The sequence below is a fragment of the Cupressus sempervirens genome, chromosome 11, assembly GCF_028749045.1.
Source record: "Cupressus sempervirens isolate cs-2001-9-10 chromosome 11, ASM2874904v1, whole genome shotgun sequence".
Classification (NCBI taxonomy): Eukaryota; Viridiplantae; Streptophyta; class Pinopsida; order Cupressales; family Cupressaceae; genus Cupressus; species Cupressus sempervirens.
Window position 1 is genome coordinate 302,768,048 of NC_143128.1, and position 16,776 is coordinate 302,784,823.

The 16,776-nt window shown below is 33.7% G+C and overlaps 1 protein-coding gene across 1 annotated transcript; it reads right to left on the reverse strand.

Annotated features, from left to right (window-relative positions):
• Positions 1 to 8,844: 8,844 nt before the first annotated feature.
• Positions 8,845 to 15,321, reverse strand: LOC149529330 (F-box protein FBW2-like). The gene is made up of 2 exons (XM_089808132.1): positions 15,208 to 15,321; positions 8,845 to 9,771 (listed from the first exon to the last, which is right to left on the reverse strand). Exons 1-2 carry the CDS (start codon positions 15,319 to 15,321, stop codon positions 8,845 to 8,847), a joined length of 1,041 nt encoding a protein of 346 aa, XP_089664258.1.
• Positions 15,322 to 16,776: the final 1,455 nt, after the last annotated feature.

Consider the following 16,776-nt stretch of genomic DNA (forward strand, 5'->3'; position numbering starts at 1 on the left):
AATTATAACATCTCTCCTAGAAGGAGCAGACATGTAGGTTGAAGATTCAAGTAGCAATAATGATGAGGACACAAGGAAGACAAGGAAGACTCGAAGCATTCAAGAAGTCTATCAAGACAACCCTATGATCTTTGCTAACTATGCTTTTATGGCTAAAGTGATGCAAGTTGAGACTCCAAACACATCTAAGGAAGTTAAAGGACAAGATGAATGGAAAGAAGCTATGCAAGAAGAGTACAACTCCTTGTTGAAGAATGATACTTGAGAATTGACAACACTTCCAAAAGGAAGGAATTTGTTTAGTTGCAAATGGACCTACGAAACAAAGTTCACATCAAATGGAGTCATTGAGAGATACAGGGCAAGGTTAGTGGATCATGCTTTCTCACAAGAAGGTAATGACTACACTGAGACATTTTCCCTAATTACTAAAATGAATTCAATTCATACCATTATTTCTTTGGCTGCAAAGTTTGGAAGAAAAATGTTTCAAATGGATGTAAAAAGTTTTTTTTGTACGGTGACTTAAAATAAGAGATTTAAATGAAAGAACCACTAGGAATTTGTAAAGATGGTGAAGAACATCTAGTATGTAGACTTAGAAAATCACTATATGGTCTTAAAAAAACTCAAAGGGCATGTTACTCCAAAATAAATGGATTCTTTGTAACAGATGGATTTGAAAGAAGCAACGCTGACCCAGATGTATATGTAAAGCATATTGATGATGAAATTTTTATTATTGTCTTGTATATGGATGATCTAATCATTACAAGAGATTCCACACAATGTATTGAGAATACCAAGAAACAACTCAAACAAACTTTTGAGATAATTGATCTAGGATTAATGCACTATTTCTTGGGTGGGCAAGTTTTGCAAGAAGAAGGAAGGATCATGCTTTCTCAAACTAAGTATGCTCTTGATGTACTGAAAAAGTTCAATATGAGTGATTGTAAATCAGCCAATAATCCATGTGAATTAGGATTAAAGTTAAGTAATCATTCTAATCAAAAGAAGGTGTATGAATAATTGTATAGGCACCTTGGTGGCAATCTGTTATATCTTACCATAACTAGACCAAATATTGCTTATGATGTTGGTGTTGTATCTAGGTACATGGCAAATCCACATTATTATCACTAGAAAGATACTAAGAGGATTTTGAGGTACATCAAAGGAACTTCCAAGCTTGGAATTGAGTACAAACATGAAGTAGAACCTATTTTAGTAGGTTATACAAATTCTAGTTATGCAGGAGATATTAATGGTAGAAAAAAAACTTCAAGATAATCTTTTATCTTGGATTTGAACCAATTTCTTGGACCAACAAGAAGCAAGCAACAGTGTCACTTTCATCAACTGAGGCAAAATACATTGGAGCATCAAAGGCATCTCAAGAAGTTCTATGTATCAGAAGACTACTTCAAGAGACACACCATCAACAAGCTCATCCAACCACCATATAATGTGACAACCAAAGCACCATTAAGCTTGTGAAGAATCATGTATACCATGCTAGGTCCAAACAAATTGAAGTTCATCATCAATTCGTTTGTGACTTAATGGAGAGTGAAGTAGTGGACCTACACTTCTATGACACTAAAGATCAAATTGCAGATATATTTACCAAAGCATTATCTACTATCAAATTTCTCAAGTTTAGAACCTTGCTATATCTCAAAGAGGTTGATGTTTGAATTCATTCTTGTAATAATTTCTCACACTTAAAGATGCCTTAGTGGTAGAAATTAAGCAAGGGTGTTGGAATAATTACACCATTAAATGAGTAATTATAGTTGTTTGTTACAACTAAAAAATAGGCTTTTATTGACATCTTCCAACGTATCAATTATAGTTGTTTGTTACAACTAAACAACAGGTTGTTATTGAAATCTTCCAGCCCATCAATTGGTGACTGAGTAAACTTGCAGTTCTGTCATCTTTCACATCCTCCACACATGAAGTTAGTTGAGATTTTCTTGTTTCTAGAAAATGTAAAAGTCTCTATATATAGAGAGGTAATTGCATTGCAATAATTAATCAAAAACAATATCTTTCTCTTTCAATATGTTTTGTGTTGATGTTCTTTTCTCTTAAGTTTATTTTATTTTTTCTTCAATGTGTATATGATATACGAAAAAACAATGTATGTCAACACCAAAAGTATAGATTTGAGATAACACGTAGATGTATAGGCCAAAAAAATTAATTAGCATAAATGTTTCTTGTTTTACACTTTACATTGTAGACATCAATAATGGTCTACAAGGATCTCCATCCCCTAGCTATTGAAAATCACTTAAAGAAAAGGTTAACAATAATTTGATTTTAGTTGGTTCATCCAATGAGTATACACATGTTCATTGTCAAAAAATAGTTGAGCTAAATTACATTTGAAACATAAACAAAAAGCCATCCGCTCAAGTATTAATGAAGGTGTGCCTTATTTCAAAATCCTTTTCTTTTTGTTGATACATCATTCCTGTCATGAATCAAGAATGACTTCCATTTTAAAGGATGAATCATAAAGGTTCCTATGATCTGCACAAGTTCTTAGTTTGAGATTAGAATATTCAACACAATCATGAGTTATCGCATTTGAGCCTCCATCAACATCAAGAATTTTCTCTAAGTTCTAGGACTTCCATATACAGTCTAAGTTCATTGAGATCATTTCTAAATACTTCTTGATGATTGATAAATTTCTTTGGGGTCTTTATTAAACTATCTCTTGTCTTTATTCAAATTCTTCAATGCAAAATCTTGATCTTTTAGTTTCGATATCCTTTCTTTTGCCTATAGATCCCCATCTAGAGAATGAAGATTTTGTAGTGCATGATCTCATCTTTCAAGATAAACTAGTTGATGTTGCATTGACTTATTACATCCCAAGAAAATGGCATAAAATTTCAAACAAGACTCTTCAAACTATAGTATATGACTAGTGTGTTACTCTTGCCACTTCAATGATTAATGAAATTGCAGCAGAAGAAGGAGTTATTTGGTTTGATGAAAATTTTCCATCATAGAGTGAAGTGTGCTTGAGTTCACCCATCATTGAAGAATCCATTTCTAGTTACTCCAATGAATCCTTGGAGAAGAATAGTTTTAATCAAATTGAGTATAGTATTGATCAAGTGCAAGTTTTAGATTCAATCCCATGCCATCCTTCTATTCCTTCTCTTCAATATGTCAACTCAAAGTTTCTTTCATGCATCAATGCTCTTCATTTTGAGGAGGAGGAACTTCTCCATCAAGTTAATTAGGTAGAAAGTTTTCCTTCTCTAGTACTTCCTTTTATTGATATTGCTCCTTGTTTGCTACACTTACAAAATTTAGAGAAAATTATGCCTCTTGAAGAAGATGAAAATGATTTTAAATAGTCACAATTACCTTTAGATTCTTTTGATTACTCTTAGTCCTTCTCCTTAGACTAAACACCTTCTTTTAAGAAGGTAGAGAAGTAAATATCAAAATCTAGGGGATAGAAACCTAATAGTGCTAGGGTTCTTGAGGAAATAGTTGTAGGAGTTTAGACCACACTGGATGATAAATTCTCAGTCTACAGGAGATTGGCTAGGAGAAAGAAACCAACATTGAGAAAAAAGGGTTCTCCATGTCATTAATGAAGATCACCTCTTGGAATGTTAGAGGCTTAAATGCCTCTAAAAAACGGTATAGAATTAAGCAAAAACTTGATTCTATTAATGCAGATATCTACATTATTCAAGAGACCAAAATGTCTAGTGACATGTATGCTAAAGCAATTAAGAAATGGTCATCTTGGAAGTATCTACATATGCAAGGTATGGGTGCTTTAGGTGGTCTCCTTAGTCTCTGGAATCCTAAGACTATTTGTGGCATTTTGATTGGGCAAGATCATAATTGGCAATTAGTGAAGATGGTGTTTTTTGATGTCACATTCTTGTTAATAAAAGACCTTATGACCCATCTTCCATCCTAGATAAGAGGAACCTATGGACAAAGCTATCCAAAATTATTCATCATGATGAAGATTAGCAATTCATAGTTGGTGGGGACTTTAATGCAATTCTATCTAATGATGATAAGAAGGGAGGTATTTCTCTTCTTCCAAGAACTATTCAAGACTTTCTATATTTTACATCAAACAATCAAATTTTAGATGTTATCCCACACAATGGATCTATCACATGGACAAATAGGCAAGCTAGATTTTTGTAAATTGTTGAGAGGCTCGATAGGTTCTTCGTATCTCAGAGCTAGAAACTTCTTCATGTCTCTTTTAACTCCAAAATTTTACTAATATCTAAATCTAATCACTTTTATTTGCTTCTAAATATTGAGTGGAAAGTCTCTCCTCAATATCATGCTTTTGGTTCCTCCTTTAAGTTTGAGAGTATGTGGTTTAGACACCCACATTTTGAGGCCTTACTGAAACAATGGTGGACTTCTGCTCCATTTTGCAGAGGAACAAAAATGTTCCAATTTTTTGAGAAGCTTAAATTCATTATGCTCCAACTTAAGGATTGGAATGACAAGGTTTTAAAAAACATCTTTGAGCAAAAATCACTAATTGGCAAGCTACATGTTGACATTAACCAACACATCATCCAACATGGTTTGGATTCAGCCACGTTCGATAAGAAAGTGTCTCTACAAGCTGAGTGGAATGAACTTTGCAATTGGGAAGAAGTATATTGGAGATAGAAATCAAGAGAGTTGTGGCTCAAGGAAGGTAATAAAAACAAAAAATTCTTTCATGCTTTATAAAAACATAAAAATGTTTCTTCTGTTATTTCTTCCATTAGATGTTCTAATTGTAGCTACTTTATTGAAGATGCACATGGCATTCAAAAGGAAGGAGTTAAATTCTTCAAAAAAATCTTGCTCCCCCAAATTTAGACTCTAACTCAGATACTACAGCTAATCATCTCCTTGCATGCATTCCAATATTAGTTTCAGATGGTGAGAACAAAATATTGCTAGCTCTATTTACTATTGAAGAAATATGTAAATTGGTCTTCTCTTTTCCTCTAGAAAAAGCTTCGAGGCCTTACGGTTTTAAAGCCTTATTTTTTTAAAGATGTTGGGATGTCATGTGTGTTGACTTCCTAGCTGCCATGGAGGAATCCAAAAGAAATGGTTCTATGCTAAAGTTTTTAAATACTACAAGTATCTCTCATGACAAAAGTTGTAGCTCCAATTACATTTGTAGACTTTAGACCCATTGCCCTGTGCAACATGGTTTACAAGATTATCACCAAAGCTATTTACTGAAGCCTTCAACATCTTATTCCCTTAATTATTTATCATGAACAAGGATGTTTTGTTTTAGGAAAGATACAATGGAAGGGGCCTTAGTTTCCCACGAGGTTCTTCTTTCCATTTAGTCTAACCAACAATCTAACTTTGTCATTAAATTAGATACGATGAAGGCCTATGATAGGTTGTGTTGGGATTTTTTGTTCAAAGTTCTCTTCAAATTTGGATTCACAAAAAAATGGTGCAAATGGATCAAATCTTGCATCTCAAGGGCTTGATTTTCAGTGCTTATCAATGGTCTTCCAGTAGCATTCTTCTCTTCTACTCAAGGGGTTAGGTAGGGTGACCCATTATCTCCTCTCCTCTTTATTATTATGGCAAATGCATTTAGTAGGAGCATTTTGAGAGAGTTTGAAAATGGTCTGTGGCATGGGGCTCATATCTCAAATACTTCCTTGTCACTAACCTACTCCTTTTTTGTAGAAAATACTCTTCTATTTGGTAAAGCATATTTCGTAGAAGTTAAGAAAATCAAACTGTCTTTGGAGTTGTGTACTTTAGCTTTTGGCCAAAAGATCAATGCAAATAAATCAACTATCTTTTTCTTCAAAACTAAATTGTTCATATCAAACGAGATTGTTAAGATTTTGAGTTTCTCAGTTGAAAAACTCCCCTCCATTTACATGGGGATTCCCTTCTTTGTGGGGGCAAACAAAGCTACTTATTGGTCTGCTATGATAGATAGAATTAAAATTAGGACCTCAGCTTGGAAGGTTAAGTGTCTATCTTTTTCTAGGAAAATTTTGCTTATTAAATTTGTTCTATCTGTAATTCCCAACTACTATATGTTGGTCCTCAAATCTTTTGTAGCAATCATCCACCAAATTGAGAAACTTATTCATGATTTTCGTTGGGTAAGCAATATGACTAAAAATAAGAAGATTCCTCTCATCTCCCTCCAAAACATGGCCTAAGAGAAATTGCATGGGGGAGTTGGTTTGCATAGCCTTGCCTTACAAAAACAAAGCTTTTGGGGAAAGCTTGTCTAGCAAATGTACACTAAGCATGGCTCTACATGGTGCAAAATCTTGCAAGAAAAATATTTGGATTATAGGTGTCTTTCACAAATCTTCTCCATTCTTGACCCTCATAAGGGATCAGCAATATGAAACTTCATGATTAATTCTAGAGACCTTGTTACTAGGTGCATATTTTGGGAAGTGAAAAATTGTCACAATGTCAAATTCTAGTTTGACTCTTGGAATGGCCTCCCTCCTTTCTCCTAGCTAGATCAATATGAAGACATCATTGCCATCTTGACTAGCTACTAGGGCTTTGACTTGTTGAACTATGTTCTAGCTATGGAAATATTCTTTGGGAAAATATTTTGGAAAGGCCCTTCTTCACTACCTCTCAATGATATCCAATCCTCTTCTCTCACAAATATTTTTCAACAACAGTTTGTATTCTTATCAATTTTAGAGGAGAAGCTGATTTGGGTTCCATCTAAGGATGGCAAGTACTCAATTAAGGAAGCCTATAGGGCTCTTCAATAGATTGAAAATAATAATAATAAGAGCAGATAATATTTTTTTCTATTGAAACCCCACTATCCTTCCTAAAGCAAGCTGCTTCTCTTGTCTAGCTCTCAGGAATAAGATTCTAACAAGTGATAGACTTTCCAAATTTGGCATTGCAAATCCCTTTTATTGTGTCTTACGTGGGAAAGAATTAGAATCAGTGGACCATTTATTTATCAACTGCAGATTTGCTTTCTCCTATTGGTTGTTTATTATCAAGAAGCTTAATGTGTCTACACTCCTACAAACAAGATTTGGGATTTGTTTGATTCCTGGCCTATGTTTTTCTCCTCCTCAACTTTCTCTTTCCTTTGGAAATGTATGCCTTCTTCAATTGCTTAGTCGATATGATGTGAACAAATTTTTTTTTTTAAAGAAAAGATGTCTCTTCTATTGATCAAGTTTGTGATAAGTTGAAAGTCTCTATATCAAAGATAGATAACTCTAATTTATCCAATGCCAAATGAAATCATTATTTTTCTCGCTAGGAAAAAATGATTTTAGAAGTATGGAAATACATACGTCTACAAGTTGGTTCAGCTCCAAATGGGAAATCTATTCATGCCAAAGACAGGTCCATTATTAAATGGCATCCCCCTTTCCAAGATTTCATCAAAATTAATTTTGATGGATCATCAAGAGGTAATCCCTATATCTTTGGGATTGGCATTTGTATTAGAGATTAGTTAGGCAACCCATTGGCAGTTAAGGCTACTCCCATCAATCCTACCATGAACAACATGGCAGAGGCACACACACTTCTTCACGGTCTGGTTTTGGCAAAGAAGGTTGGTTTTTCAAAAATCTAGATTGAAGGGGATTATCTTTTGGTAATTAATGCATGCATGACCAAGAAAATTCACAATTGGCTGCTTCAATAAATTATGAATCAGATTTTGTAATTACTTCATTCTTTTCAGGATATATGCATCACTCACACACTTAGAGAAGGTAACAAGATGATTGAATGTTTATATAATCTTGGTTGTGATGGCAACTTTATTGAATATTTTTCAGCATACCAGATCTTAAACTTTTTCCTAGAATTGGAAAAATTATTATCTTCCAAACTTGTTTATTCAAATTGTTAGTGCTGACCTCTTCTTCCAGCTCTTCCCCAACTAGCTGATGGGTGTTCAACTTCTTCATCTTTCTTCTATTTCCCTTCTTGTTGTATTCTGGCAAGGATATTGAGTTGTTTTCCCTTTTTTTTCTCAATTGAGCCTTTGAATTAGGTTTTTTATCAGTTATACATACATACATACATACATACATACATACATATATATTAGTGGTTCACCCATTTTTAAATTTTTTTAAAAAACGTGGCATTTAATTTCAATGGTTGGCCTTGTGACACAGAAAAACAAAATCATTCCAATTGTCTTTTTATGGCATTTAAAACAATTCTTGACAGCTCTATGTATAAAATGTTGCTATGAAATTAATATAAATATTTTGATGCTAGATTTTATTTTAAAATTAAAGTCTCGATATTTTTCAACTATTTTTATATATATTATATAAATATAATATATATTACTAGTTAATAGTTACACTGATGGTGAAGTATTCATCAAGTCAAGAAGCTATTATCAGATTAATTTTAAAAACCATCAGGATAACCCTTGAATAGATTCATTAATTCAGAAACATTAAATAAGACAATCCAAAATATAAGAGCAGATTAAAAGAGACTTGCAGAGCTATTTAATTAATCAAACCACCTTGAAGATAAACATTAAGTAGACTGATAAATTAACAATGTTTAATCCAAGACAGAATCCCAGATAGAAGCAGATTGAAAGAGAGTTGCAGACTTTTGACATTAATCAGAAACAGTCAAATTCACGGAATAATTCGAAGATACTTGACATTAACAAATTTGCTTGAAGATAATCTCTGAGTATAGTGATAAATTAAGAAATATTAAATGAGGACAATCCTAAACGCTATAGGATAATGGGAGAGATTTATAGCTGAGACATTAAACCGTCAAGAGGTTGGCTAATATCTGCTACAATCGTTCTATTCTGCCAGGACCCCAGTCACCATCTCTTAATTCATAGATAATTTGATAATAACCATAAGGAGAGTAATCGCGGTAAATATATTCATCACTAGCAATTGACTGATTATGTTCTCTCCAGCACAAAAATGATGTAGGAGTCCCAGGTTCTAAGAAAACCTTCAATTTTCTGCAACAAGCAGCAAGGGAACCCTTCATTGCTACTTTCCCACAGCAGCGGATATCCAACTGTTCCAACTCCTTACACATGGTTAAAAGCTTTTCCACGCCTGCATCTGTCAGTAGACCGTTAATCAAGTCTAATCGTTTCAACCGAGGCATATTATTGGCAATTGTAAACGCTTCATCGTCTTGGGGATCTTCAGGGCGCAGCAAGGTGTAGCGTTCGCGCATACATCTGCTAAGATGCGTAAGGAACTTGCAGTGTTTCCCAATGGACACCAACGATGAACAAGTTATCTTGTTACAATAACTGATGTCCAAATAAGCCAGGTTTACCAATTTGGGGACAGTTTGGGTAACAATGGAATCAGTCACCTGACACCCGGGGATGCGGAGTACCTGAAGATTGTGAGAATAGTTAGAAATCAAGGCAAAGTTTTCTTCATTGGCCAATTCAAACACACACAATTTTCGCATCGATCCTCGGCTTCTCTTGACAAGCATCTCCACCATTCTCTCCACAGCTTCTGGCGTGGAGCAATGACACCATTCCTTAATATCGATTTCTTGCCAGTAGTCCGGCTGCGTGACTACCGTCCTACATGACTTGCATACTGCGGGCACCACTGTGTGAATCTCCTGAAAAGATGTTTTCTTGAAAATTAGGGCAAGAACATCTCGTAGAAGATATGCCCATGATCGATCACACACTTCCCTGCCACTCTCCATCCTCGCCGTTATCAAAGTTTCAATCTTCTCAGTAGACAAATAACAACGACAGGTTCAGAAAACACACACAGCCAAGAGTACTGATATCATATTTTAACTCTATAAATTAAAGAAATCTTTATTTCTAAGAATCCAAACTGGGGATTTAATACGACCACTGGTTTCTGAATCCAAACATATTTTTATATCAATTAATTTGTAAACTGATTTTTTTCGTATAAACTGATTCAATGCTTCTAAATGGAAACCCAGTTTTTAAAAAAATTATTTTAAGTGAGTAGATATAATTTTAAAGGGTTTGATGAGCATGTTTCCATGCAAATTGTGGATTCTTGGCATAAGAGAAGGGTAAGTGCTAATGGGGTCTCCTTTGAAATCACCAAAGAGGTTATAACAGAAGTGTTGGAATAATGAATATTTCCACCTCATGGTGCAACTGGACTGGTGTTCTATTCAATGATTATTGTTGACTAAGTAGATTTGTTGGACATGTTCCCTATTCAAACAGTTGATTACAACTTCAGTGCTGTCAACAAGATTGGAAAGACAACTTCCTCCTAAGCTTCCTGCTACCCAGGTGGATGGAAGATAGTTAACTATTTGTTTCAATCAACAATCTAGAGATCTTTGCTAGTATAGAGGCATTGAGAGCTCTCTATAAATAGACAGAAATTGTAACACATTGTGTGGAGCCAGATCTATATGAATATTGAAAGTTATATATTTTTTGATCTGTTGTCACCATTTTTCATAGTTATATTTTTCAACATGGTATCAAAGCCTTTGTGATGTACTTTTCTTTTTGTATGAATCTCTATTCTTACAGTTGCGATATGATAGTGTACAACAATTCATTTATCTACAAATAGAGACTATTGTAGCAATGGAAAGATCAAAAGTCTAAATGAATGTTTTGTACTGTCTATATTTTCTTTTTTTTTTAAATGTGATAATCAACTATCCAAGAGTGTTGCAGCCCATTGTTTATCAATCGCCTGAGAATCAAGAAAATCTATGAGTGTGATTCTTGGTATTCAAGGAAGAATCACTATAAAGAAGACTATCACTAATATTGTCTAAAGTGATCATATTTTCTGAGCTATGCAATCGAGTGTTATTTGAAGGTAAAGTCTCCGGATGTTTGACTTTAAAAAAAGGAAAAAGGTCTGTTCATGCAAAAAGAAGTCACCATACATACAAAATCTATTGAAGTTGTCATTGAAGAGGTGTTTAACTTAAAGTTTCTGCTAAAAAAAATAGTATTTTTTAGTCCATGCATATGTGAACACACTATGTATGCCTGATGTAAATGTTTCAATAAAAGGTGAGATGGTGTGGTAAGAATGTTGTCATGATGTGAAGGTCTATGACAAAATGTTTATTTAACTATGAAGGTTATGTTGGTGCAAAATTAGTCATGTAATGAAAGATTGTTGGATTGACATATCTCAACAAAGTGATGAAGATTGATTTAGAACATATTGTGTTTGATCATTTTTAAGGGGTGCATTATTGGTAGTACTTGAAACCCTAAATACTTTTGTTTACTATATTGATGAATCATGTTCTAAAAGATATTTGTAGAGAACTAGCAAGCATAGCGGTTGGGTACCCATGTGACTTGGTAGATGAATTGTTTTTCATATGGATTCAATATTATTCTACATGAGAAAAGTTTAGAACTAGTTTCCTCATTATTGGAACACTATTTTTGTGAAGTTCGAAGGGTTTGTGGTAATCCGAAACCACTTTTTTAGGCAAATCTATTGAATGGTGTGTGCTAATTCGAAACCATTTATTTAGCTGAAAAACCTAAAATTTTATTAAAGGGTTTGTGGTAATCTGAAACCATTTGTTCAAGTGAAAAACCTAAAATTTTATCGAAGGGTCTGCGATAATCCAAAAGCATTTATTTAGGGCAAAAAAAAAAAAAAACTAAAAGTTTATTGAAGGGTTTATGGTAAGCCAAAACCACTTTTTTGGGTGAAAAACACTAAAGAATGGGAAACAATTTTTTTAATGTTGTGAATGGGTACCTAGCAAGGCTCAATGCTAGGATCTATTCTATTTGAATTTCTTCTCTAATTTCTCCCACATATACAGTCTATAGTAGCAAAAATTAAGGGAGGGTGTTGGAATAATGAATATCTCCACCTCAAGATGCAACTAAACTAGTGATTATTGTTGACTAAGAAGATTTCTTGGGCACATTCCCTATTCTTCAGAAAATGGTTGATTACAACTTCAATGCTATCAACAAGATTAGATACACAACTTCCTCCTAAGCTTCCTTCTACCCAGGTGGATGGAATATAGTTAAGTTAACTATTTGTTTCAATCAACAATCTAGAGACCTCTTCTAGTATAGAGGCATTGAGAGCTCTCTACAAATAGAAAGAAATTGTAACACATTGTGTGCAGCCAGATTTATATAAATATTGAAAGCTATATTTTTTAGTGATTTGCTGTCACCATTTTGCATAGTTCTATTTTTCAACAAAAAGTGGGTGGTCTTTCTCTAGAGGGAAAGAACTAGAGAAAACAATTCATAGTTGTAGAGCCTGCAAAAACTCTTCCACCCTAAGGAAGAATATAATCTATGGCTTTTCTAGGGAAGATATTCTTGAACATTGGGATGTGCTATGCTATGCCATAATGTGCTAAATTACACTTGAAGACTACTTTTAGGTGTTGTACTACTACCATTTTGCTATGCTAAGTTATTTTAGGAACCATGATTTAATTTCCTTCCACCATATAATTTTGCATTCTATGGAGGATATTGTTTATAATGTTCTTAAAAAGATGAAGGAAGGGAAATTGTACTATATCCTCCACCAATCCTTCATATTTAAATTGTACAAATTCCATCTTTCCCTCCACCCATCTCAATTTGATAACCCTTAAGCCATTACCTACCCTCCAATGTCAACTAACTTGAGCCTTGAGATAGTCTTAAAGAGAAACAAGTCTACTAAAATCAGACACTGATACTGGTAGGAGCAAGAACAATACTAGGAGATCTAGCAAGAGATTTAAAATGTAGAAATTTTGTACACCACCCAAAAATGACACTAAGGTGAGTTATGATCCCATAGAAACAAAGACTAAACCTACCAAGAGGAAGAAAATAAAAATGGTGCATACAAGCTATGGCTTTAAGACCAAACCTATCAATAGGAAGAAAATAAAAATGGTGCATACTAGCTAAAATAAAAATGGTGCAACTTTAACTGGATCGAGCTAGCTTAACCTGAAGTTAATGCCAGATTCCTGATACCCTTGATAGTAGCAATCCAACACAACATTAATGCTCAGAGTACACAACCAAGATGTTGCATTATGTGGCCACAACTCTTTATCTTTCACAAGTTAACAAAGATGATACAAAGGGCAAAAAAAGATATTGAGACTCTACAATCCTAATGGATGACTAGTTACCTTGCTAGATAAATCTATAAAGGAAGAACAAGACAAGTTGGTGAAGGATGACCAAGGAGATAAAGAGGAGATATAGCCCTTGTATCTTTTCTTTCCAAATTTTGTTATGTTCTAGTTTATTATGTACTATTTGCCTAGAGAGATTGATATGTATAACTGGACTTACTTTAGGAAGTATAGTAGTATCTTTAGGATTTACTACTACTAGCATTTTGGGTTTCAATATTTGGATATTATTATTAGGACTTACTTTATTCTATTATGATAGATTATAATCTTTTTGTGTAGATAGAATATTTTTTGATGTTTAGAAAAGGGGTAGATTAAATTGATGTTGAATGACTACTTGCTGATTTTTAGCCTATTGTAACCTGGGATCAACCTCGTATCTTTTGACTAATTTCTAATACATCAAAAGCATGTTTCAAATGGTAAGAAAGGGAAAATCATTTTAGAATGTAGGGTTCTTTTTCATTAGGTTACTTGACATTTTGAAATATCTCCAAGAAAAATTATGTACAACATAATTACAATTGGCTCATGTCAAGGTGGGTTAAGATAGTGATATAAAGTTTTTTTATTATTTTCTTGAGGTGGGGAGGACATACAAGATTTTGAGTACATCAATCATTATGTCCTAAAGGATCACCAAATCTAGAATAGTCCATAAGAGGTCTATGTTTATTAGATTTGGAACATTGAATGACTTTGAAAACTATTAGAAAGGTTAATCTTCCCTTGGATGTATTAATTGGGATATTCCAAGGATCCCTAAATGTAGTTTGTCCTATTGTACACATGTGGAGGACATGTCATTGTTTTTCCTTTATTCCACATGTGAGGACAACTCTTTTTTATTCCTTTATTAAGGAATTTAGTTTATCCTCCTTAAGAGGATTGTGACACTTTGCACACACCTATTATGAATGTGGCATTCATAGAAATGGGAGTTACACATGCAACTCCTTTCTCATCTCTTTATAAAAGATGCTCCTCCTTCTTTCTTCTACACTCTTATCACTTTGATGTTATTGTATTGAGCTATTTTGCTCCAGCACTCTCTCTCTCTCTTCTCTAGGCATTTGTCTTCATTCATAATACTCACAAGGGGTTTTCTTTGCTTTCCCCTTATAAATCCTTGTCTCCATTGTTGAACCATCTTGGTGTATGCTCTTGGATTTTGCTTATCTCATGGTAACATTGTTTCACACTTAACTTACTTGGATTGTTTCTTGTTCCTTGCTCAATCTTATCGTTTCTTACATGGTATCAGAGCTTGGCTATCTAATCCTTGTTTTAAGTTTTATGTTGAAGGTTGCCATTCATTGGAGCACAACTTATTTGGAGACGTTATTGAGAGAAGAAGTTTGTGTTGTGGTTGTCTTCTCATTCTAACATCCTTTGTGTGCAATTTTTTTTTATTGTATCATTTTTTTTTACTAACCCTCTTTGGAAGGCTTGCCGCCAAAGGGTTTTCTGTTCAAAAAATTTAAATTTTTTTTGCTCTTGTTTTGGAGGGCATGCCGCCAAAACAAGAAGCATTTATTAGAAAGCACTTATTTATTTTAAAATTGTGCAATTTTTAATAAATTTTTTATAGATTTATTCTTCTTATCATTTAATTAAAAAAAACTTACCTTCAATTATATTAAGGAAATAATAATCCTAAGTGTGTTTTAAAAATCCTTAGGACATTTAATAGATTAAGTTTAATTTTTTTATAGAAATTTAATATATTTCCTACTCATTTTAAAAAAAATTTAATACATTCTCTAATTTTTTTGTATTTTTAAATATATTTTAGTCTATATCTTAAACTATCTTATCTTGAATGTATCTTACATTATCTGTTTTGGAAATTTAAATCTTTTGAAAGAAAATATCAATAAATTTTTCCTTCTTCGTAGCCGAGTTCTCTTTAGTTCTTTTTAGGAACTTTCTATATTGATTTTCTTGTTTTAAATCTTTCTGTTTTTTCATAGTGATTAGTCACGATATATTTCTAATCTTTCTCTTCACCTTCCTTGCTATCTTTGTATATTCTTGCTGAGATGTTTCTTCTGATCGCCTTCCATAAGCTTCCAAGGCCTGAGACCCAAAAACCTTTGCTACGCTGGATGAAACTGGGACCATTCACGGCTAGGTCTCCTTCCGATCACTCATTCCCCAATACTTTGCACTACATGCTATTTTTGCAGTACGATTTGTTGTGGTTGTAGGCGGCGTGTGGGGAATCGTTTTCCTCGTGTCTGCGAAGCTCGGAGCCGCAGTGGATTTGAACTCGTGACCCGCTGAAACCAGGGCTGCTATGTAAAAGAAAGCCCCTGCAACCGAAAGCGTCTTCCTTGGAGTGTCTTTGTGCTTGGTTCCCCTACCTTCCACGCCTTTGATTTAGTTTGTTTGCACTGGTCTCTGAGGTGGCTGGTTTGTAGTACTCAAGATCGAACCTAACATTGAGTTCAGAAATAGGCTTCCAAGGTTGCGGAGAAGCCCCTATGGGAATTGCCAAACGTCAAAGGTTGAAGGCCCATGCAACTGCCAAATGCTCTGTCAAACCTGCTCCAGCTGCGATAGTAACATTTTCTATCATTTCTCTTCCTTGCATGAAGTAACACATGTACGTTTTTTACTCATACATTTTTTTTCTATATCTTAATTATAGAAAATTAGATTCCTCTATCCTTTTTCAATACAAAACACTTAAATCCTATATTACATTTTTTTTCATTAGGAATCATTAATATCATCATCCTAAATATAGAAAATTGGATTCATTTTTTTTTTAGGCTATAATCATTCTAATAACGCTTCTGCGGGATTCTTTTTCATTTTTATCCTTGTACTAACATTTTGTTGCAGAATTATATCTTTTATTTTGTTCAGTTCCATCATCACGTTTTGTTTTCATTCAAGTTAACGTATAAGGCATATTTCTATTAGGGGGGACATTTTTTATTCATAAAAATGTCAACCTTATTTCCAAAAATAAAACTTAGTTATTCTAATTATCATTCCTGGAAAACTCATATCTCATTCATTTTTTGTTTTAAACACCTCTTCAAGATAGCTACTGATCCTTCTCTTGAACCTGGTTCAGTGGCTACCCAAGATGAAAAATATACTTGGAAAACTAAAAATGAAGAAGCTTTAGGTTTAATTGGTATTTCCATTATTCCAGATTTATATGTGTTAATTGCACACTGTTCTAAAGCTCATGATGCCTAGTCAATCTTGCAAACCAAGTATGATAGTGGAGATGAATACCGCAAAATACAGTTGCAGGATCAACTTGAAGATCTCAGGTATATAGATTTTAAGAGTATGGATGAATTTCTGTTAAAATTTGATTCTCTTAAAAGCCAAATTATTGCTTTAGGTGTTCAATTAGAGGACATTCATTTAATTCATCTTATTCTTAAAAAGTGTCTTCCTAGACAATTTCAACAATTTATAACTAATATTCATGCACAACTTGCTATTCCTACTTTAACTTCTCAGTTAACTTATGTTATTTTTCAAACTTTATTAAGACAGGAAGAAGCTAAGCTAATTCAATTTGGTACCCTTAAATCAACTGAACATGCATTT

Coding starts and splice junctions, on each gene's coding strand:
- LOC149529330 (XM_089808132.1), bottom strand. CDS start 15,321: ATGGTCCCAGTTTCATCCAGCGTAGCAAAGGTTTTTGGGTCTCAGGCC. Junction 9,772..15,207: donor ATACAAAGATAGCAAGGAAG/GTGAAGAGAAAG, acceptor TCTACTGAGAAG/ATTGAAACTTTGATAACGGC.